This window comes from Idiotropiscis lumnitzeri, chromosome 11 (genome assembly GCF_059441095.1).
Source record: "Idiotropiscis lumnitzeri isolate Australia: NSW breed Sydney's pygmy pipehorse chromosome 11, RoL_Ilum_1.0, whole genome shotgun sequence".
NCBI classification, from domain to species: Eukaryota; Metazoa; Chordata; class Actinopteri; order Syngnathiformes; family Syngnathidae; genus Idiotropiscis; species Idiotropiscis lumnitzeri.
This window is the reverse complement of record NC_142401.1, coordinates 9,213,476-9,238,852: the sequence shown is the minus strand read 5'-3', so window position 1 is coordinate 9,238,852 and position 25,377 is coordinate 9,213,476. Positions and strand designations below refer to the sequence as shown.

The 25,377-nt window shown below is 43.0% G+C and overlaps 1 protein-coding gene across 1 annotated transcript in view; it reads left to right on the top strand.

The window, feature by feature from the left end:
• The window catches only part of foxj3 (forkhead box J3), a 98,107-nt gene that overhangs the window by 59,236 nt on the left and 13,494 nt on the right, over positions 1-25,377 (top strand). The window contains exons 3-6 of the mRNA XM_088309610.1: positions 8,836-8,910; positions 13,415-13,498; positions 15,863-15,964; positions 22,722-22,850. Coding sequence (XP_088165736.1) covers positions 8,836-8,910; positions 13,415-13,498; positions 15,863-15,964; positions 22,722-22,850 — 390 coding nt within the window. The remainder of the gene's footprint in view (positions 1-8,835; positions 8,911-13,414; positions 13,499-15,862; positions 15,965-22,721; positions 22,851-25,377) is intronic.

The window sequence follows — 25,377 nt, the reverse complement described above, 5'->3', positions numbered from 1 at the left end:
GTTTGGGTGGGTATTGTCATTGACGATGTTGAGAGCCCTTCTGAGGCACCGGGCGGTGTAGATGTCCGACAGTGGGGGGAGAGGGCAGCCAATAATCCTTTGCGCTGTTTTGACTGTCCTCTGGAGCCTCACTCTGTCCGCCTCAGTGCAGCCGCTGTACCAGGTGGAGACACAGTACGTCAGCAGGCTCTCGATGGACGAGTGGTAGAAGGCCAGCAGCAGCTTCCTGTCCAGGTTGAATTTCCTGAGGACTCTCAGGAAGTGCAGACGTTGGCGGACCTTCTTTACCACTGCTGTGGTGTTGTGACTCCAAGAAAGGTCATCGGAGATCTGTACTCCCAGGAACTTGAACGTGTGGACCCTCTCCACACACACGCCTTCGATGCAGAGGGGGGGCGGCAGCGTCTTGTTCCTCCTGAAGTCGACGACAATCTCCTTTGTTTTAGCAGAGTTAAGGTGCAGTCTGTTGTCCTTGCACCAAGTTGTCAGTCTCTTTACCTCCTCTCTGTAGGCTGTCTCGTCACCTTCCGAGATCAGACCGACCACTGTCGTGTCGTCAGCAAACTTGACGATGGTGTTGTTGCCGTGGGCCGGGCTGCAGTCGTAGGTGTAGAGGGCGTACAGGAGAGGGCTCAGCACGCATCCTTGGGGGGAACCGGTGCTCAGCATGAGGGTGGAGGACGTGTAGGGGCCGAGCAACACAGTCTGGGGTCTGTTGGTCAGAAAGTCCTTAATCCAGATGCGTGTGAGGGCAGGGAGGCCGAGAGTGTCCAGTTTGGCGACGAGGATGTCTGGGATGATCGTGTTGAATGCCGAGCTGTAGTCCACAAAGAGCATCCTTGCATAGCTCTGCTGTCGTTCCAGGTGGCCCAGCACAACATGCAGAGCAGTGTCGATGGCGTCCTCAGTGGATCTGTTAGCCCGGTATGCAAACTGGTAGGGGTCCAGAGTGGGAGGAAGGCAGTCCCTGATGTGCTGGAGAACCAGCCTCTCGAAGCACTTCATAATGACTGGTGTGAGAGCAACAGGACGGTAGTCATTCAGGTGGACGGCTGGTGACTTTTTGGGGACAGGAATAATGGTGGAAGTTTTCAAGCAGGAGGGGATGACTGCCTGAGCCAGGGAGCGGTTGAAGATCCTGCAGAAAACATGTGACAGTTGGTGGGCACATGCTCTGAGGACCTTGCCTGGTATTCCGTCGGGTCCAGTAGCTTTCCTGGGGTTGACCGCCAGGAGCGCGCGCCTCACATCGTGTTCCTCTACGATGAGTGGGGGGGAGTTGGAGCTTGAAGTGCGGGGGTGTGACGGTTGGGGCGAGTCAAAGCGAGCGAAGAAGCAGTTAAGCTCCTCTGCCAGCGATGCACTCGGGTCTACAGAGGTCGTGCTGCTGCCACGGAAGTTGGTGATGCTCCGTAGACCCTGCCACACCTCCCGTGGCCTGTTACTGGACCACCGCACTGTATTGAAAAAAATCAGTGACCTCATCGACTAGTTGACTTTGATCACAGTGTCATTCAACCCTTACTTTGGGGGCTGTTGCAGTGTGTTCATGGTTTGGTGAAGTTTGCACTATATTCAAGACAGTTACTCACTTGAGGATCAATCCATATGTATGAATCCTTGTGTTGCTGCAGTTGCGCTTCTCATTAGCTGAAATGGCCTCCAGGGGTTAGTGGTTGTTAACGCTACCTGTTGCTTAGGTATTCATTGGCCAATGTGGTGTGGATGAAGTAAAAAGATTTATTCCAAGAGACCCGTCCGTGACTGTGTGGACTGGCTGGACTCTTCTGACTGAGATTGAATGAATAAAAGAGGAAGTGCTTTGTGGTGCACTCACTTCTAAAGTTGGCAGTATTTCTTTGTGTTTTGGACAAAGCCCTTTTTTTTTTTTCTTTTTCGTCCAAATGCTCTATAATGACACTTCCTCACTAGTCCATTAATTCCAGAGATGCCAAACAGCATTCCCAAGTTTTTTTTTTTTTTTTTTGTATGTTATATTTTTGAGCCTGTCTGACGCATCCATCCCCGCAGTGGTTCCAGTCTTTTATATCCCTCCATCATTCAGATTTGTTGACAGGTCAATTAGAGGTTGCGGTCCTATATTCCAAAGTGACGGTGCTTGCAAGAATGTTTTCTTTGGATTTGCTAGTATGACTCCTCTGAGCATAGCTTTCATTCAAAATTTTCGACAGGGAAACACAGGGTTGCTGTCTTTTACACCGAAACCCGTGTGCATATACATTTTTTTTTTTACGTCAATTCAAGGAGGGATGTTGTTCTCCTGTATGTTGGATACAGTCGTTGGATCATCCAAGCTAACATGACTCCCTCACACGCCGTGTCGTGCGCTTCTTATTTTGAGATGTAAATGGCTCTTAGGAATCAGTTTACTTTGCATATTTGCCTTTTATGAGCAGCTGCTGTGCTGGCGGTCATTGTAATGTTTAACCACTGTCTCTGGCACAGCTCACCTCTGCCTCTTTTTTTCCCACCGACTCTCGGCTCTTTGATCAGAAAGGCAGCAAATCCAGAAGCGTTTGAGTTAGCCTCTTTCAGGGGTTTAATCCAAACACTTTAAAGAGCACCTGAAGGTCATCATAGAGCCTCAGATGATCCCTGGAATGCTTCATGCAAACTCAAAAGAGTGTAACCTCGGATTTCAAGCACAGTGTTTTTCTGGGTCAATGTCATATTTGTTTATGTTGAAAAAAAAAAAAGGTTAAAAAATTCTATTGGAAATAATAAAATATCCATCCATGATCTGAACCGCTTCTCCTCACGAGGGTCGCGCGGGTGCTGGAGCCTACCCTATCTTCGGACTGTAGGCGGGGTACACCCTGAACTGGTTGCCAGCCAATCGCAGGGCACACAGAGACAAACAACCCTCCGCGCTCACACTCGTACCTTGGGGCAATTTAGAGTGTTCAACCATGCATGTTTTTGGAATCTGGGAGGAAATCCGAGTACCCGGAGGAAACCCACGCAGGCACGGGGAGAACACTCACTTTAGTTGCCCCACTCTCAAGTCACTGGCACTCATCCCGATGTCATAACCGCTATGTGTGCCTACATGTGTCTGTCCCAGCGTGCCCAATCCGCTCCCCGGGCTCCCTGACCGCACGCCAGGGGTTGCTCGTTCGTCCCCCAGCTGTGAGGAGCCGGGTTCTGACGCGGCCTGTCCCTTTGGCTCACTCGGGATGTTTGACATGCTGAGCGCAGAGGTCAGCCTGACCTACTTTTTCCCCCTCGGCGGCTCTTCTTGCTGAGCTTCGGCGCTCCTCGGCAGGGGAGGTTGGGTTGGCGGGGGGGTTATGCGAGGGCGGAGCTGCTTACGCCTCCACTGCTGTCCTGGTGTGTTAAATCACCGCCATTTCTCTGGATGTGAGCGCACTTTTTTTTAAGGTGTGTAGGAGGCATCACACATGTAGACTGAGGTCAGATATGAAGTGCTCTGTGGGGGTTGCAGGTAGATGCTGCGCGGCACTTGTGCAGGACCCCTGCAGTGAGCACTGTCTGACTCACTTTATGTACCTCTCTCAACACTCTCTGACCTCACTTTCCCCTTTTTTTGTTCTTAACACGAGGTAATGCATTGTTATAGAGTAGAGCATGCAGACTTTAACCAAAACCTTGGGTTAAGATATACTTTAAACGCAGCGTTGGGCAGAAGTGGCGAGTTAAACTCCATTATTCAGTAGGGAGGTTGTAACGTTGCTATTTTCAATGTTTTTGTCATCACATAACGCAGCTTCCACAGGAGCGTCATTTCCCCAGGCAGTTGTAAACCTTAAATGCATCTATTCTGTTTGACGTCACGTACATATCCTCCTGCTGATGCTTGACTTAGACGGTGTAGAAAAGTAGGCCCGCGAGGGGAAAGTGCGCATTTGGAGAGATGCGTGCAGAATGTAAATGTACGCATCCAACAAAGCTCAATGCAGCTCTGCTTACCTAGTATACATCTGCTAAAATGGCCTCTGCGGCTTTGCCCTTCCTCGATGATCGAGTCATAGGTGGAGAAACTGGGTGTGGTGCGGCTTCATATATCAATTGTCCGAGCGGAAGTGCAGAACGACACAAACTCTGACACATTTTATGAAATAGAAATAGAATAAAACTTGGTTGTTTCATTTCACATCTGATAGGAAAGCAAGCATAGATCCAACTATTTGTCGACATGTCATTAAATTGTTAATTTGACATATTTCCTTTTTAATATAAAAAAAATATATTTCATAATGTATCATTTTTGATACAGGCTAACTTGTTTGTACTTTCTATTCAAATGATTCCAAATACAATTGCAGTGGAACGCCAGTTTTTGTATACCTTGAAATCTTTTTTGTAAATTTCTTTTTGAAATATTGATTTTTATTCAGACACTGTCGTCCTGATTATCCATGAAAACCAAGTTTCCACTGTAATCGTCTCAATGTGCAAAAGCAGTTTTGAAATGTGAGCAAAGGGACTTCCTCTGTCTGCATTCATCAGGTGCATCATTGTCAGCCAGTCCTCGCTTTGCTCTCTTCCTCTCCTAGTCCCCACTGTGATCTGTCATCCCGTTCTCCCCCGTCACCCCTACCTCACTCTGCTATAATTGCAATATTCTCCAGTTAGCCCCTTTGTTCTGTTTCGTATTTACTGAAAAAGCTCGCAGTCTGCCCGCCTCCCCGTAAACGCGGCACAAAAAAATGGTGTGAAACAGCAAGTGATGTTGCAAGAACACATGCAGGCGGTATTTGTTCAAAGATCAACTTTGAATGTAGCGGTAGGCGCGGCGGACCTCGTCTGCTTGAGCCAGCAGAAGGTACTTAATGGCTAGAGCATACCTCTTTGCAGCGTTTGCCTGCCTGGCGTGACGTGGCATATCAACACACACTTCTAAGACATGCGCACGCGTTAAAACAAATGTACGTGCTGAAGTGTGCACACAATTTTTCAGCCCGTGCAGTCTGCCACGCAGATGTTCTCTGCTTTTCCAGTAGGAGAACGAGAGCATCTTGTTTTTTTGTCACCGTATAATATGCATCATCAAGGCCGGATACAGACATCGCTATAAGAATGACTTTTTTTTTTTTACATCATTTTAGCACATATTTTAAACATTGAGTATTCTCTCAATGATCCCATGGATTAATGAAGTAATTTGATTGATTTTATATAATTAAACACCATAACGTGCATGTGAGGTGCTATCAGTGTTGTACACGGTACTCCCGAGACTGGTCGTCAGTCAATCCCAGGGCACATTGAACAAACGATTTGCCGGTACCGATCATCAACATGCACGTTTATAAAATGTGGGAGGAAGCTGGAGTTCAAATCATTATTTGCCATTCTTTTAGCCTAGTTAACATTTTTTATACAGCCCTTAATCACAGAGGAGTCTCAAAGGACTTTACAAGAACACAGTTCACAAAAATCAACGAGATCCCCAAGTCTGAACAAAAAAGCAAAAAAGAGATTTTGGGAAAGGGTCACAACTGGAGCGATCCCCTTTCAGGATAACTTGGCTGCAATTAATTCCGAGTGAGTAACATTAATCACATGATATGATGCTATAAAACGAAAACCTGGGTGTGTGGGGGGTGAAGAGAAGTGGCAGTTAGACAGGCCCAAAAACAGATGTCAGGGATGCTTGACGAGCGATTAGCTGGATAGGAGGTGTGGTATGCTCTATAATCTGCTTACTTCTTTTTGCGACTCCAATTCACCAAAAGTTTTAAATATGTAACAACCGGTGTCAAGATTATTATTATTATTATTATTATTTTTGTACTTTCATTCTTTTTTTGAATATGAAATGGTCAGAAGAGTTGACAAAAGCACTTGAGCGACGTGTGCATGTGATTGTCTTTAGATTTTGTGACATAAGCGTCTGCCTGGGTTTAATCGCATGAATTATTCGAGTGGTACACGCCATCCCGAATGTATTATTCATGCAGTGCACTGGAGCTTTGAACTTGAACTGGGCTAACTCTGCTCCAGCAGGTATCCGGTGCTGGGAGTGCATTCTGAAGCCATGTTTAGTTCGGCGCAACATAGTTTGCCGAGAAATCTACTCACTGTTGCATGTCTGCTGCTATCGTCAGCTTTTTCTTGTAACATAGTGCAAGTATGCGTTAACGCGTTATTTTATGATGTTATTCCTGCAAGTCATTGAACTTTTTCTTTTCATCTTGTCGATGAAAATAAACCCTCATAATTGTAATTTTGCATTATTTGTTCTCACACAATTATATTTTTGTGTATAATATCAATCTATAATATTCATGCCTCGCTTGGTTTAAATGCCTAAAAATAGCACCTTCTTGCAAAGAGATAAAAAAGAGTTCAAATAGGTAAAAGCTGAAAATTTGCAGCTTTTTATTATTATTAACCAACACTGAGTTATTCTCTTATTAGAATGCTCCATTTCCTTCACGTTCACGAATTTGATGTTTCGTGCTAGTGCTTCTGAAAACATTTTCCCGCAAATACCATCTCCAAATATTATTTGCTTTACAAGTACTTCCAGCATGATCAACATTAAAATAAAGTAGCATAGTAAATCCAAGTGTTGTTCAAAAACTAGGCAGAGGTTTTATTTCTTATCAATGTGTATTTGATATGATTTGAAGGCACAGTAACATTATGCACTGTTAGATCATTAACACTGAACTCAGATAGAGGAAAATAAAAACTGGACTTAAATAGCGATGAATTTAAAATGTGTCGCGCAGAAGCTAAATCATTTAAAAAATAAAATAAATGTTTAAAAATAAATGGTTCAAAGATATATTGTACTTGAAAGTTAAATACCAAAATTAAATACCTGCTATCGGATTGTAGCTGGAAAAAAAAACGTGTGTAATTTTGTCTCTTGAGCCATATTGTTCAGCATTTGTATAAGCGCAGCCCTACCTACATTTTTGTGTAGGTGCTTCTCAAAACAGCCAGTTTTGGGTACAGTTTTCCTTTCTCCTCCATGCATGAGGATGATTGACTGACTGAGAGGCTCTTAATGTTCTGTCGGGGAACATTGAAAGCATCCTCTGGTTTCCATTGGCATTTCACAGCAGCGCGATTGGCGGCATCACACAACGAGCCTGTCATTATCGTCCCTCCTGTGGTATAATTGCCTTTAGTGTTGAACAAGCGGCTCCCATCTCGTGCGATTGCGATTGGGAGGCTCCGGCTCTCTCCCCGCCACTCTCCACTCATCTCCCATGTCCGTTAAAGCGAGCGGAGAACCCACTTTTTTAAGTATGGCCATCTGTCAATAGCACTCCCAACTAAGTGGAGTGGAGGTGTTCGCAGGGATGCGTTTTTTTTTTTTTGTGCAAGGGGGGCGGCTTTTGTTGCTCTGCATGGCCCCCGTGGCTACTTCATCCCGCCTCTCCATTCCAACGAGACAGCTGGCTGGAGCTCGCTCTTATCCGCCGTGGAGTAGCTTGTAAGCGTGTAATGAGTTAACTTTGGGATGATGATCTGCATAATTTATTTCCTGCCCCCATAGGGCCTGCTTGAGCATTAATTAATATCAGGCTCCTGCCACGATCCCAGTGTGGGACTCCTCTTGGCGCCTGTTTTTGGCATGTGGAATTTGATATGCTATCATAGTTGATTCCACTTTTTGGAGAGGGACTTTAACCCATACATATTGTTCATTTTCCATGCATGCGTAGTGTGGTCCAGGTCAATTTTGATGTGGGCTCGGCATATCCTGAGAATAATTGTCAATATATAATTATGTCCTACCATACTTTTCAAAGTGTATTAAAAGCCTGTCTGATAATAGTACTGTAAAGAATGAATAATCCTTATCGAAGAGGCTGAGTGTATTTTTTTTCAGTGACATGTTTTTGCAGGTGGGAATCTCACACCAGTGTCGAGGCACCCTGTGACCTTTGCATGACTCCTCGTGTTTAGTATGTGTGGCCATTTTTAGGTGCTGGACTTTTTGTTTTTCACAGAGCAGCAGGGAAGTCTGTCTGAAAATGGTGCAAACAAGGTGGTACCCCAGACAGCGATCAGGACCGTTTCACTCTTGCCCTTGTAAACACCGTACCCACTACCATAAATATACCCATGTACAGTACATGACCTGGACGCTTCCGTGATTCCCCCGCAAACGCTAGCAGGGGCATGTTTCTGCGGGAACCTGCGCTTATGTTGTTGAAACCAGGATAGTTCTCTAGACTGTTTGAAACTTCCCCTCTGAACACTGTCCCTATTGTTACATTAATATACACCCACAAAGTTGGACTATCTTGCTGTTTCGAGATTTCCCCCATGCACCTTCAAAGGCCAACCGTTGCATGTTTGTGCAGGAACCTGAGTAAATGTGGTGGGAACACAGACAGTTCAAGGTACTGTTTTAATCTGCCCCCGTGAACACAGCCAGCACTTTCATGTCCATTCAAATGTATTGGAGAGGTGGGGCGGAAATCAGTGAATATGCAAATCCACGGGTGCCGTACCGCGAGTATGTAGGGGTTGACTATATTTGACTTGGATGCTTTTACCGTTTCAAAATGTGTATGACCCTTCCAAGAACAAAAGGTGCATGTTTCTGCGGAATCCTGTGCAAGTCAGTACATTTGAGTGAGAAAGAAGGACATTTTGGTTATTTTTATTTCTATCAAATGTCAAAATGGGAAAAATGTTCGAAGTATCCCACCACACCCATTGTGAAGAGTGAAAGCAGGTATTATACCTCTCGCTGACAGCTTCTTCGCCCAAACCGCAAAAATACAAGCCAATGTGTTACTGCAGACTTGTTCTTTCTTGTAATCTGTTTTTGTCTGTCTACTCACCTTCTCCACCTGTCTCCCTCTGTTTTTGCCCCCACAGAACTCGATACGGCACAATCTGTCATTGAACAAGTGTTTTCTCAAAGTGCCTCGCTCGAAAGATGACCCGGGAAAGGTAAGATTGGAACATTTAAGTTAATGGCCCAATGAACACACGTTGGGTTGCACATAATGAATATAACATCTTTATACTGTAACCTTTTTGTGTTGTTCCGATGAAGACAGAGGAGAGAAAGTAAGAGTGAGAGAGAGAGAGTGAGAAAGAGAGAGAGAGAGAGAGTGTGAGAGAGAGAGAGAGAGAGTGAGGGAGAGAGAGAGAGTGTGAGAGAGAGAGAGAGTGAGGGAGAGACAGAGAGAGAGAGAGCGAGAGAGAGGGAGAGCGAGAGAGACAGAGAGAATTTTCAGAAAAATAGGTGGCCTTTTTACAAGAAAGACTTGACCATAACATGAAATGACTTCCTCGTAATATATCGCAGGCAGACGGTAACGCCATGTTATTTAGGTAAAATGTAGATTACACCCCCATCAACTTTTTTTGTAAGATTGTCAAGTCAACTTTTTCCTTGAGAAATGATCAGATAAAATCACGCAGTTTTACGCTAATGCTCATATGGCGATGGCAGTTCCACAAAATTAAGTCTTTCTTCAAATAATGTGACAACTTTGTTCTTGTAACATTCCGACTTCTCTTCTCCCCAAATTATTTTTTTTCTCTACATATTGTGACTTTTTGCTTGTACCCCCTTTTTTTTTTTCCTCTTCCCTGTAGCGCTAACACTTATTTGTAGTTCATGCTGTTGATTTCCTGGGGGATCAATAAAATATCTACTTAACTTAACCAAAAATAACGCGTGTCATAATGAAAGCTACATCTAGAGGAGCATGTTTGGTTTGTATCAACAGCTGGCAGTAGTCAACTTAAATTTGTCTTTTTTTTCTTTTTTTTGGGGGGGGGGGGGGGGGGGGGGAGAAACACATATCATGTCTGCGTTGGAAAAATGTTAGCTTTGAATCCCTGCCAGAAGTTTGACAGTAGAAAAATGCACGGCACGCTCTTAATCTATTAGGAACCAGCCTCCCCCGCAGGTTTGCATTTCACATGTAAGGAGAGACGTTTTCTTCTTTTATTATTGGGCGAGCTCAGACAGCAGATGAGGGCGAGGTGAAAAAAAGTCAGACTGGTCGAGATCGAGTCAAAACAGGGGTTAAGTAAGGTCATTTCCAAAATTGTAGCTTCCCCCTCAAGCATTCGACACCAGTCTTCGACTTCACTAAATTTTTGCTTATGTTAATTTGACATTTAAATCTCAGTGGGACCACCTACTGTTTGGTTTGCGGGCCCATTTGCGTTGCCGTCTCTTGTGACATCAAGCTGATAATTAGTCCTCATCTACTGAGGTGGCTCATGACAGTGCAGCTACTATATTTAGTCCTGCGTTGTGCATACTATAGGTCTAATCGCATGGATCCTAACCTACATTTCAGCCCGGCGCTATCTGAGCCGTTGCTACACATGCTTGGGAGGAAAAAAAATAGGCACAAATAATTACCCTCCCTTCACACACACACACACACACACGCATGCATGGAGAGAGAGCTACGCCTGGCTGTGTACTAGAGGATGGGGACTGAATGCTAATTTCGTGTTTTGCTGTAATCCTCTGATATTGACACTCCTGGGAGCTGCTCCACTAAATACAAAATAATCTATTGCTGTATGGATCCCATTCCAGATGCACGGCCAACGTGCTCGCATCCTTAATGTTTAATTTTGAATTTTCCTCACTCTCTTCTCCGAATCCCCCCCACCCCCTTTCCCTTCCGCCACCCCCCTCGTGCACAAGACAACTTCAAAGAGGCGGTAGCTGCTCTTGATATGTTGCATCAATATTGTAATGTGGCAGGAATATGAAAAGTGCTGCTCGGATGAGATAGGAGAGGCGAAGTCTGCGTCTGTCAGTCTGGGAGATGCTTGGGATTAAATGGCGCTCGTTATTGTGCAGAAACACCACCTGACTGCATGTAAATCAGCAGTCGTTACGAATCCGGTCAATTGTGTGCCATACAGATGAAACGGGATACAAATCGGCAATGACAATTATCATCAGCATCGTTTTGATCCGATTACTCCATACATTCGCAAAAAATGTTTTTCACATTTACCAAAAAAAAAACAATTGCTTTTCAATTCATATTTTGATCATTGATTATAGAAAGGCATCAACATAAGCAACAAAGTTCACTCCAAATATTCCATGCTTCATTTTAAATGCACAATATTGACAATGCTTTAACTTGTAAATTGAACTGGCCTTTATTCACGCTTTAAAACAATTTATCAACTTGAGCACTTTTAGTTGTTCCCGCTCGAGGCTCCAGACTGACTTGCATGCACTAATGAATGCATTATTACATTGTTGTTTATGCAAACTTGCATGCCGAGAAAAAGACTTAGTTGAAAAAAAAAAATGTTTTTTCCTCATATTACGTGTTAATTCTTGTGCTATGACGCTGTTATTTCCGTTTATTTCTGCACGGAATACAGCCTTTTTTTCTCCTGTAACATTGTTTTCAAAACTGCTCCAAATCTTATATTAATTTTGGTGAGAGGGCCATAGGAATTGATAACGTCATTGAAGTTCATATATGAGGAGATGTGTTTTAACAGGTAGACTGCATGTTTTATGATAACGCAGCCATTTTGTTACGGCTGTAGAGCATATGGAGGTTTGTGCTATGTTCCCGTGGACCCAACATTGTGTTGCAGAATATTTGTGAATAATTTAATGGCTCTTTATGTGTTTTTCTCTTTTCCTGCCAACTCTCTGGGGGTGGGGAGAGGGAAAAAAAATGTAGCAAGTCTCTCTTCCCACGAGGGTTAACTTAAAGTGTTCTTCCCCGCACTAATTAAAAGCAACGGAGCCCAGCCCGGCTTTGTCTGTGCGACTTTTCGTTTTGAAACATGTGCATCGTAAGACGCACATGGATTGACTGCGGTGACGATGCGCCTCACCTTTATCAATGATGTGGAATTTCTAATGAGGCTGCTGCTTTTTTTATCACCCTTGTATTTTTTTTTTCTCTCCACTTCGCGGCTTGATTGCGCGTGTGAATTATTCTCAACCCCTCCGAGGAGCCGTTAATTGACCCCAAAGCTTGGCGCACATTAAAACATATCATTTCACATACACACACCCCGCCCACCCCTGATGAATATAGGCCAAGCGTGGCTTTTCGTTTGAACAATTGCAGCCGCGCCGTAGTACGTCAGTTGTGAAATAACATTTTTCCCTTTAACAAGGGCAGGCCATTGTGTACGGCGCTATTTTTATTTATTTATTTATTTATTTTATTTTTTTTTATGGATACTCACTCTGCTTCTCTGGTGGACGCATCAATTATTCTCTCTGCTGGGGAAGTCATTTTAAAAGGTCCTGATCTCACTTTCTCTTGACAATTGAGATGTTTTTCTTATCATGAAATATTAAAAATAAATTCAAAAACCCACATGGCCTTCAGGTAAAAAAAAAATAAATAAAAAAACATTTTTTTTTTCTCTTTTGTAAGTGTATGCTGCCTTGTATTGGGTTTGGAGGAGGAACACCATCTGAAAAAAATAAATGAAATGTAAAAGATAAATAATGCAGGCTGGGGCTGTAGAATGGCATCCCCCAAATCTCCAACTCCCACCCTCCACCAGTCAGCCTGCACTGTTCTTTCCTTGATTAGCCTCTCTCTCCTCTTCCTCATTTCCCGGCCTGAGAGCCGCCTTGGCATCAGTTTCGCGCTCACCTGAGGCAGAGGAAGTAGAGATTCAAGGAAGAGCTTAGCGGCAGCTGCCCCTCGCCAGCCTCCAGCGGCGGAAAGCCAGTCTTTCCTTAGCGACAAAAGCCCACCCACATTCCACACAAGCAGACATAACGAATGCAACAAAGGTAGATTTTGGTGTTTACGCTCGCCCAAAGAAGAGATTTAGAGCTGGGCAATTAAATTGTAATTGTGATTTCGATTTTGGTTTTACACAATCATAAAAACATTGCATTTGAAGAAAAATACTGAATGTGTCTGCTGGCATGGTGAGTTCCTTCGTTGTGAAAGCACCCTGAAAACTAGCAAACGTGTGATGTGTATGTCATTCTGCGCTCCCTTAGGTCGTAAGTTGCTATAAGATACTGTAAAACTTTCTGGAAAATTAATCACGCACAAAAAAAATTATCAAACACATTTTATACTTAAATACAAGATAGACGTGCTAATGCTAACAGTCAATGTAAAATCCCATTAAGAGGCTAATACAAAATTAGCATTGAGTTTGCACAGCAGGAACAGTCCCATATTATTTTCATTTTTTTTTACGATAATAAAATATATTATGATTTGTTTTTATTACTTTTATTGTAGTTCTTTCAAATTGTATTAAAAGTTGACTTTTCGTCGTTGAATACGAAGATTTTAATTCAACTTGTAATCATGTTATTTTAATTTAATATCAATCAAAAATAATCCTGATTATTATTTTTCCATAACTGCTCAGCGCATTTTTTATTTTATTTAATTTATTTATTTATTTATTTATTTATTTTTTTTGATGCTCTGACATTGCTCTCCTTCGCCTGCAGGGCTCTTACTGGGCTATTGACACCAACCCAAAGGAGGACGCCTTGCCAACGCGACCCAAGAAGAGGCCGCGGTCCGGAGAGCGGGTGAGTGTGACGCAGGGAAATGAAAAAATGTATAAAATATCTATATTTATTTAATATATAAAGATATACAGTTGTGCATTGAGATAAGAGTTTAATTTGATCAATGACCATGCTTGTAACTTAAAACTCTTATCACAAACTTTTCCCATGAAAATGAATACAAATCTCATTCTTTTCCTGCCTCACTCAAAAAATCCCCACAATATTTTTTTTCTTGTCAAACTCAGCATGTCCACAGACTACAACGATAATTTTCTCCTCCATTTTTCCCCCTCTCGTCCCTTTCACCCGCCTAGTGTACAGGATGCAGTGTGTGACGTAGTATGTCGCGGAACTAATTGGCTGCAGTTCATAAAGTTAATATTTTTAACTGCGCCGAAAGGGCGAATGGACGGATTTTCGGTGCTTCGCTCCGCGTCCCACCGCTCGAAACGCATAATTCGCGCCTCCCCGCACGCAACTGCGCCCGCACACACTCCATTAACTTTGTCAATCGCACCGCCAGAAATGCTTGCTACGGATTTGGTGTAAACCAAGCAAAAGAATGGAAGGTTTGAGCTAGATCGATAATTGCTAACAGGGAAGCATCCAACATTCACTTTTTTTTTTTTTTGAAGTGGCTTTACGGCAGCTATTCGAAGGAAACCCGCCGGACTGAAGCGAACAATTGATGATTTGCGATAACTCAGCACAGATTGCTCAATAGTTTTGAAAACGTCAGAAGGCAATGAGTCAAGACAGACGGCCGATGGATTCCGCCGCAGTTTTTTGAACTGTATCATATTCTGACATTGTAATTGAGTTATTCCTGAGTGGTTTAAGGCATTGCATCATTTTATGATTTTGCTAATGTTTGACCTGATGGATTATACTTTTTTCTCCTTCACTAAAATAGCAAAGGCAAATTCATTGCTTTTTTCTGTTGAGAGGAGTTCTGGTGTTATTTGATTTGAGGGATTTAGTGAGTTTTTCACCCGCTGCAAAGAGAGTGTGCATATTTTTGGGTGTTCTTCTTACTAACGATCACAGAAAAGTATGTCCTGTGACTATACAGTTTGGTCTCCTTCCGTTTCTTCCGCTCTTTCTGCTCCGTTCGTCTCCACACACACACTTACATTCCAGACTTGATGCAACTGCCTCGCTTGCCTGTCATGAAGTGGGCACCTTATTAATAAACGGTGCCCCAGGTAGCCATTTCACACGTTATTATCTGCGCCTCCTCCCCCTTATTTATTATTTTTTTTTACGAACATCAATTCATGCGGAGCACTACTCTGAGCTTTTGGCTTTTTAATTAGGGACGGTCCAGCGTTACACACGGGTTTTTAGTGGAGCCACTCACATTTGAACTGGCCTCGAGGCATCTCAGCGCTGCGGCCTCGGGAAGGCTTCCCTTACGATGTGGCTGACCACAGTCCAACGGGAAGGGACGGTTCTGTTCGGATGGAATTTCGGGGGCAGAGCTGTGCACATGCTACTCCCATTGTGAGCACATTATTCAAGTATGATAAAAGCCATTTAAAAATATATCTTTATATCATTATAAATGCTTTATTGTTTTCTTTGGTAAACACATTAATCAGTCATGATTATTACATATGCAAATGCATGTCCCTGCCACATTTTGACACGTTATAAATATTTTACTGTTTGAATATTTAGTTTCTAAATTAGTATAAATATTTAGTATTTAGTAACAAAATTAACCCAGGAAAAATAAAAAAACTACTTTTGTAATTACTGAGAATAATTTGGTAAATTTATAAAAACATTCCTTTTTTTTCCTGTATGTATTCTACATATTACTGTATGTACAGTATCACAATGCCTTCTGAGCATCTCTGGTGTGCTTGTACGCAGGCGATGGCACAAAAGAAAGTGACGCGTGTCTCTTCTGTCTCCCTTTCCCTCCCCCTCCAAACAAGGAATTCCATTAAGCGTCTCAGACGGCACGAGTGAGAGTTCGGGAAATCTCATTTAGTGTTTATCATGAATTAAAAATGGTATTGTTGGCAGCCAATCCTCTTAGCGTAAGCACTTTTTCGGAGGGAGACGGGCGCGGCCGAGTTATCTTTGACGGCAGCACACGCGGCGGGCATGCGTGGCGCGCTTCATGACGACGGTGGTGTGCGTTTCTTTGGTGGGAGGCGAGGTTGCGGATGAACGCCATCTCTTGTCCTCCCGCGAAGAAGCGCGTTTGAAATGTGACCTAAATAAAGGGTACTGTCTTCATTTTGCGGCAGGATGCAAACAAAGGCTAAAAAACATCAACCTACTTGTGTTTAATAATTGGATTATGTTGGATTTTATTTATGTCTTTCCTCTCTGTCTCCGCATCCCAAATCCAACCGACCCCCCCCACAGGCTTCAACGCCATACAGCCTGGAGTCGGAGTCTTTGGGGATGGAGTGTATGATCTCTGGAAGTGCCTCTCCAACACTGGCAATCAACACTGTGACTAACAAGGTACTACAGGCGGCCCTCCAGCCTCCATCTCCCCCAACACGCACCTGGCTACGCGGCTGCACCCTGACCCCGCCCACTTTGCCAACCTCCTACTGCTCAGTTTCCCCGTAGAGAGAGGAGCACTCCACACACACACGCACACCCTCACATGCCTAAAGCTTATCCGCAACCCACACCAAAATACACAAGAAAGTGCACGCCGGCACCTGATTCCTGCACAATGGCAGGCTCCTGTTGTGTTGAGCTTGGCAACATGATGCCCGCATCAGTGCTTGCAACATGAAACCTGGTCATCCGAGATACTGTACACTGCACAGACACACACCTGTTTGTGTCACACTAACAATATTCCCGTACAGTAGACCTTCTAAGGCAAGGTATCAAACTTAAGGCCCACAGGCCAGATCCGGTCCCCGACGTCACCATCCCGAGAAAGCTTTACACAATTTCTCATCCGAAAAAAAACGCTTACTTCATCGATTAATCGGATAAAAAAATACTTGGCATTATTAAAAAACAAAATGTCCATTTGAGATGCAGGTATTAATTTCGGGTTGTCATCCTAACCTGTGACTGAGTGTGTGGCTTTAAAAGGTCGGGCCTGGCCTGGTGAGTGACGTGGGAGTCAGCGAATGACAGTGTAGGGTTTGCTCTCGTGAGCTCAGTGAACATCTGGCTGTGAACCGGACAACCGTTCGGCAGTCTGCATACTGTTGAGAGCCTGGGATCCTTTTTTTCGGCTGCACCACGTTGTGAATGAATGGGCTTCGTCCCCGTTGGTGCATTAAAACAATTGGAAGTGCACAATACGATGTTACTAGCAGTGGTCGGCTATATTGAATTAACCAACATTAAAAGTGTGCATCTCGCTAAACAAAGACAATTTGATGCGTATCTTGATACAAGGACAGTTTATTCTGTAGTGGAACGATGTGATTTGGTTGGATTACAAATTGATTCGATATGGCACAGCTCAGTTTGAGGGGGTATGATGTCATGAGTTACTTGTTGTCATGTTACCCTATGAATGTGACCCTAGTGAGGATAGCAGATATGATCATGGATGGCTGGATGAACATGTCTGTATTGTTACTGTAAATCTCTCTCTCCAATATGTATCTATAAAGTGGATCGATTCGGTTCAATGCATCCATATCGTTTAAGTCAAAACCGATTTTCCGATTCCAATCGTTTGTTTTTATTTTTTTACACCCCAAACTAACATCGATATATTGTTTTTTTTATCAATCGTAAACGTGAATGTTTAACTTATTCTGCTTTTCCCTTGATACGTTGCACTTCATCTTTAAGTCTGTGTTAGCTGATTAAAGAACTAAGGACATTGTCTGTGTTTTACACACTTTTCCTCCATGCTTGCCGGCATCTTGCCAACATATTTCATCCTGACTAGGCCCTGGAGCCTAACCCGTCTGACATTGGATGAAAGGCGAGGATTTCAAGTCTCATGGAAGTTGTTAATCGAGGATTGTAGAAAGGGGGGTGTTGGTTGGCAACACTCAAATGGTCACGCGACAAAAGATGAACATGACACGTTGGCTATAGCACATCGTGTGTTATTTTTTTTAAACGTGGGCGCAAGCTAGAGGAAATAAGATTGCACTTTTTATTCGTTTTAAAAAAAGAAATCAGCTTAGGACCTCTCGCACATCCGGGAGTAATGCTGCGGGGAAGGTGAGCTGTTAGCCGCGAGTGTGCCATTCACTCTGAAATTGAAATAGGCTTTTTAACCTTAAGCTCTCATCCTCTGGGCCCAGTGGGGGCAACTCTCAGGAGTACTTTTAAAAAGCCTACAAGAGTCACTTATTCATTTGCAAGCCAGCATTACCCAAAAAAAAAAAAAAATGAGCGTACAAGCATGCAATCCTGTGTGTGTATGTGTGTGTGTGTGTGCGACAGGGGCCTCTTAAGCTCCTGAGTTGTGCGGCGAAGGGCACGGTGTCAGCGTGTGTTGCAACTTGTGCGCGCATGCACGCAGAGTAAGTTAGCAAGGGTTTCCACTTGTTTTGACAAGCACCACATATAAGCGTACATGCACTTTTTCATGAATCTGTCTCCTCGTGACACCCTCATGACATTTGAGATTCACGGCCATCAGTCCATCAGACGACTACTGTAAAAGTTTCAAATCTAACCAAGATTAAATAACCCAAATCAAGTCAAAATATGCTTGTTATTTGCCTACCAAAATATGTCCTCTTTGCGTGGCAATTTTTTGGGGAGTATTCTGCTTGCTTCAAGCTTTTTTTTTTTTATTCTTAGAGGTTAATTTTAGTTTAAAATATAAAATGGCACATTTCTGCAACATTAATAGACTAGTCTGAAGACATGAATGTAAATTTGGCAAGTCAAATATTTATTTTCTATTGGCAGATTTGATATAAAGTTCCTGTAAAGTGGAATTTAATAAATCTTGTACAGTTGACACACTACAGAGAATATCGTTGTTAAAAGCCCTGCCAAATTGGAATGATTAAAAAAAATGCAGAGTTTATACAATGAAGCTTCATAATCTTGAAAAATCATTCTCATCTCTTGGCTCTCAAATCCTGTGGACATGTGGATTCTGCTTTGTCTTTTTTCTCTGTATATCAAGAGGTGCTGGTAACCAGATAGCACGTGCGCTAATGGGCTTGGTTCTGTACAATACAACTTTATTTATTTAGCGCATTTCACAACAGTTGGAGTTGAAACAAGGCACTTTCCATATGGGGTAATATAAATTAGCGGGAAATTATAACACATAAACAATAGATACCAAAGTGTTGAGATGAAAGCTAAAAAAAAATGCTAAAAATGTGTTTTCAAACGGGTTTTAAAAGTGGACAGAGAAAGGTGCGTAGGGGTGGACGAGCTCTGGAAGCTACGCTGGGGCGAGGCCATTTATAGATTTGAAGACGAACAAAAGTATCTTAACGCGAACTCTAAAGTGCACAGGGAACTAGTGGAGAGGCCAAGATTGGGGTTATGCGATCTGTCCTCCAAGCTCCAATTAAAAGATGAGCAGCAGCATTTCGCACCAATTGGAGGCGCTTGAGGGAGGACTGGTTGACTCCAAAGTAAAGTGGATTACAGTAATCTAGCCCAGAAGTAAGGAAGGCATGGATTACTGTTTCTGCGCGCTGCTGGGAAAGAAATTGCTTTACTTTAGCCAGCTGTCTAAGATGAAAGAAGCTGGATCGAACAATAACTACTAATATTCAGTGCAGGATTGCTAATATGAACGATGTGACGATAAATACCGATGTATGTTTTTGTAAAACTAATGTGAACGAGGTCGATCAAGTTCTTTTATGCAAGCAGACGGGACTCATGCTGAAGTCCAAAGTGTGTCAATTGGCACCGTTTTGCTCATGCTCAAAATATCAGGAAAGCTGAAGGCAGTATTTTTAACAGTTATCTTCAAACTTGGTATTTTATATAAATCTTTCAATTCGATTTACAGTTAAAATTTAGTCAGATATTAATACTTCAATTTCAAATAACAAATGGCACTACTTTTTATCTTGTTTTTCTTTTTTAAGACAAGTTTTTGCAATTTATAGTGAGCGGAAATGGGCAACAAAAGATGTTTGTCAATTCCGATCTTTTTTGTTGCCGCCATCGCGATAAAGTCTGCAGGAGACGTGGACGTGCGGCGTGTAAAAAGCTTGTTTCTCACCGTCTCAGCGCTGTAAACACGTGCCGGGCAGGCCACGCCTCTTTCGGCACGGCGTGCCAAGCCACAGGAATTCCCTGTCTCTGTTTTTCTCTCCCTCTCTTTCTATTCCAGTCGCTGTCCCTCATTCCCGCCTTCGTGCACAGACCAATGGCAGACGCGGAAGGCACCAGCGAGAGTCTCTATTCTTTTCTGCGGGCCGTCGGGAATTCTGCTCCCTCTTTTTATTGTGCCTGCGTGTGTGCGTGTGTGCGTGTGTGTGTGTGTGTCTCTCTCTCTCTTTTTCTGTCTCGCTTTCACATAGACTCACATTTTTCTCCTCCACTGAAGTGTCCGTCAACATTGGCATGAATGTGATGAAGCTGTGGCACAGAGGTGTGATGATGAAGGCTCGGAAATCTGTTTGGCCTTTTCTTCCCCTTTTCTCTTTGCAGTCAGGAGCTTTCGGCTTTGATTTCTCAATGTCTCTTTCTGTAGATCATGAAACACGTTTTGAACAATTTATTACACTGCTAAGAATAGAAGTAAAATTTGTTTGCCTGTTAGCTAACACAGGGGGATGCACATATCAATAATTGGGCTAAGTTTGAACATGTTTCTTCCCTTATGATCCAAGTTAGCAAGGGCATGATTTTTGGATGTACTACCTTGAGCGATTATCCTGTGGTGTGGGGTGTGTTGATTTTTTTTTTTTTTTTTTTTTTTTTTTTTTTTTAACTCTTCAATCTGCTTGGCTGACAGTTTAATTTATAACAGGGTACACACATGCTGAGAATTTCTTCCATCTTTAGATACAATTCAGCGCAGACCCAATCGTCTATCAAAGATTATCCTGAGTGATTATCCTGTGGTGTGGTGTGACAGACAATTATTAACGTTTAAAGTGTAGTACATGCATACTGAAAATCAGATCCCTTATGACGAAAGTCTGCAAAATGCTTGATCATCAGATGTCTGTAAATGATTTTCCCAAATGATTATCCTCTTGTGTGTCAGTAATATATTTTCCGATAATCCATCTGGACTGTAGCATTTTTTTTTTCCAGGCCAGTTATTAGATGTCCCTGAATGATTATCCTGTGGTGTGGAGTGTGTGAAAACATCTGACCTCACTGACTGGTTCAGAAAATAGAGACTTTAATCGTAGTATCTCAATATTTGAAGCAGGGTACACAAATTCTGATAATCGGAACGGATTTCAGCTTCGTGTCCCGACTTTTCTCAAGCCTCTCTCGGGTCAGTCTCAGTACAGCAAAACCTGGTTTGGAGGCGGGGACTATCTCACTATGGTTGTGTGTCTGGTTCGTTGTCATCATCGTGGCAGCGCTCGCGTGTGCCTCCGTGTCATCGTTTTTTCCGACAGAAATGTGCGCGCCACATGTACGCGAGTCCGTGCTGCGTCCTCTTGGGGTCTGCCTAAAACCACAGAGCGGCAAGGTTTTGAAATAATCACACTTTACGGGTGAGCGGCATAAAAATAGATTGCGGCTGGTGACTTTTATGACTTCACTCCGCATAACATTTATATTTCTGTGGCACCCTGTTTTTGATTAGCATGGCGAGGCTGATTTTCATTGAGTTCCCCTTCACACTAATGAACACTGGATTTGAGCCCACACTGAGCGCAGGGAGGCTGCGGTCCCCTAATGAGCTCCTCTGTCTATCCTCCTCTCTCTCTGTTCCTTGAACCTTGTTGGATTTATCTAAGATTCATCTCTCTCTTTTTTTTTTTTCATCATGATTTTTCTATGTATCCACCAGTGCACATATTATAAGCGTCTAATGATGGGGCTGGAATGCTTTCTAACCAGCACGGTGGTCAACGGGCCAATCTGTTGCTTCTTCCTTGTGGCCTCGATGGCTCGACAGGAGGACAAGAGAGGCTTTAGTGTACCGCTGGCCCCGGCTGCTCGCCTCTAGGCTACGGCCTCTGCTGCCTCATTGTGTCCAGCACAGGGCCCGCTCTGTTCCGCTGGCTGATGAGCAGAAGCCTCCACGCTGCTCTCAGTCACGGGTGGACACGCATGCAGCTCACACACACACATACTCGTGCGCACACACACAAGCATACACACGCCGATCCAAAGAAACAACGTCAGTGCATTGCTGCCATTCCTTTCTCACAGCAGTAAACCCCATGCACTATTTTCCGGATACTTTCTAACCCAAAAGGTTGGTCTACCTTAATCCAGTGGAACCGGTAATGTTGAACACAATTTGTTCCATTTTTGTGCAGATTTCAAAGGACATTTTACCATCCGTAAAGAAAAGTAGCAAGTCTGCTCGTAACTCAAAACACTCAACACAATTATTGTTTTAATAGGCAGTTTTCTTTATTTTTGTTTAGTTTGAAAGTAAACTAACTGTGGCTAAAAACCGCATGAATCATCTCAGTTGATCTGAGTTCCATGCCCCACATAGTGCTCATGTCAACCTTTTTCCCCACTCGTCAAAACAAATCTCTGAACGTGTGTCACTCGTATTTAAAGACATCACTGGGAAAAAAAGTAACAGAGGGAGAGCGTTCCAATCCGTGATTTGGTGAATTCACAGATCCCGTACTATGATGACGCAGTGGTGTGAAAGAGGGTGATGTTTTAATACTAATTGATATCCAGTCATGTCACAGTGACCAACACGCACGACGGCCGAGTCGCACGATTGCGCGTGAGTTTGAGTTCAAGTTTGTTGGAGGATGATTAAGATTGTCGTGCTGAAGTGCTTCGGCTGGTTTCCGCTGCTCTCACCGAAAGGTCAGCGTCAGCGGCGACTCCGAAAATCCTTCGTTGGCTGTCTGTAACGCATTCGCGGTCGGCGAGCAGATGCGGCTGACATCGCCACCAGCGTGACCTTTACTGATGGGAATGTCTCAGTTGTCTCGAGACCACGTCCAACTAGAACCACTCCTTTTTTCACACACACACAAACACACGCGGAGAAAAGTGAAAGTACTCCACTATTACGACATTGTTACGAACACGCACATCAGATAATCCTGGCGTGCTTCACACCCATCATCGTTGGAATGCACCATTGCAAAGAATTGAAATGACAAATCTCACGTGTTTTGTGTGTTTCAAGGTGGCGCTCTACAACACGGACCAGGAAGGTAGCGACAGTCCGAGAAGCAGCCTTAATAACAGCCTGTCCGATCAGAGCCTGGCCTCCGTCAATCTCAACAGTGTGGGCAGCGTGCACAGCTACACGCCGGTAAGATGAGGCTGCATTGTATTTTGTTTTTGTTTTTTTATTAAGAGGCCAGGAATGACTTGATCCAAAATACGGTTGACTGGAGTGGAGAAATGAATGCCAATCCTGGCAGGGGCACATCGACCTTTAAATAATAAGCTGTTGCTGCAGCGAGAAGCGGAACAATAGCAGCTACTTTTTTATGTTCGCCGACACACACTCAAACATGTTTCTCTTCCTGAACCCTTAAGAGCTCCTCACCTTATTTGCCCCCAAAAATACTGTCAATATTATACATTGAGAATTTTTCTCACTTTAACGTGACAGTGGGCAAGAGACGGGGTACACCCTAGACTGGTTGCCAGCCAGTTGCAGGGTACATAAAGACACACCGCCATTCTTCACGCAATTTAGAGGCTTGACTAATTCTAACGTCTGTTTTGGGAATCTGAGAGAAAACCGGAGTGTGCGGCGAAAACCATTGCGAGATCTTTTCCGGAAGGGTTGAGCTGAGATTTGAACCGGGGGCGTCTCGACCGTGAGGCTAACAGCTTGATGACCATTATGGCCTTAAACAAATGAAGTTGATATCATAATTATTTCAGGCCGAGTCAACCTTTATTTATGAATTTGTTTTCTTTGTACATGCAGCACCATTATCCAACATCGCTAGTGGAAGATGCTTATCATTTGAGTAGGAAGAAAGTCAGAAGTGAGATTTTGATGCATGCTTTGAATGGGGCAATGTAGCGCCCCCTAGTGGGTCATTTCCAAACAAAATTTAAAAAAATCGTCTAAATTAAAATAATTAAAGGATTGCATTAGTTTGCTGAGATTAATGTATGTTGCAGTTTTTGGAGATAGCGGTTGTTGTATTAATGTTGCTTTGACATTCCAGACAAATTAGATGAACACAAATGGCAATTACAGTTGAAAAAAAAAAAACTATTTGCATTCAACATATTCAACATGACTTAAAATGTTGTGTTACATAGTTTGTATGCCAAGGCTTATTTTGTGATCAGGAATACATTTGTGTTTACTCTTCTAGATAAAACAATTAAAAATTAAAAAATAGCCTCTTTCCATTCAATATAAAAACAATAAGTGGCATAAAATGCCAAAAGGCTCTCTGACTGTGCGATGTATGCAACAGAGTCCTGGTTCAGATACAAGATCCGAACACTTTGTCTGGCTGCACTATTCACCCTTTTAAAAAGCAACACAATAAAGCGAGGTGCTTTGGAAACCTGCTGTGCGTATACATATTTTATTTAATGATAATAATGAGGGGTTTTGGGCACTCAGCACATCGCAAAAAATAACCTACTTTGTCCCAGTGGGAAGGGTGTAATTTGCAAGCTGCACAATTCCCCCCCCCCCCCCCCCATGTTTTTTAACTTTAACTTCATTCTCATTGGGTATGCAGCAGCCTGCTTGTATTGTTTCCAATTTACCGGTGAACTCATGCAGCCTCTCGCGGCTATGTATGCCACACAAAAAAAAAAAAAAAAAAAATCGATACAAAGCTAATAATCTCCTTTTGGATTGAAACTGTCAGAGAGGTATTCAATTAACCATGTTAATACTCACAGTTTACATCCATTTTGAGGTGTTCATAAATGTCAGGTTCATTGAAGACTCTAAATTTTGAATAGAATTATGGAAGGTTGTTTGTCGATATATGCTTTGCGATTGACTGGCGAACAGTCCATGGTGTACCCCGCTTCTCTCGCCCAAAGTCTTCTGGGATAGGCTTCACCTCCCCCCAAAGCCCAAAAGAGCAAACGATTTTGAAAAAGGATTGATAGATTTTATTTTATTATTTATTTATTTTGTGTTTCAGTCTTGGATGAAGAACAATATACGGCACATCTGAAACAATATGACACACTTTTGTCATTTCCTTTTTTATTGTCAAAAACTGACTGTGTGAAATAAATACTTGAGTACAGGATAGCAGCCACGCCAGCGGATTATCCAAAGGGAAGACGTTCAACACTTTATCTCTACAACTGAGTACTACATTGTTCTCAGTTTTTGCGCATTTTCTCACTAGTTATGTTCAAACATGGAGAATGTATTGACAAGCAAATCTTTGAATTCACTTTAAAACGTCTTTAATCTAGTCCTAATTCAGCTACAACTGTCGCAAGCGAGCAAAAATCAATTTGACCAATCTGGGCGCTGCCAATCTCTTCTGGTTCCATTTCTTTATACACCTGATTAACAGCTTCGGTGAGAGTTGAAATCCGTAAATGCGATACTCAAAGGTTGCATTGTTGTCCAATGGTATTGAACTAGATGCATAAGAACATGCATTTATTTAGTATACTTGCGTTTAAATGTTCGGCAACAGTTTTTCTTCCTTGTGACAAAAAAAAAAAAATTGTCGGCGACCAATGAAACTTTTGTCAAACGTCTGGCAACCTTGATCGAAGCCTGACAAAAATCAATATCCGCTACACTCGCAGCCGCTCAGTGGAATATGGGCTTTTATATCCAAGCATAAAAAAGTTACTTTTTTTTTATGTTATAAGTAGATGTG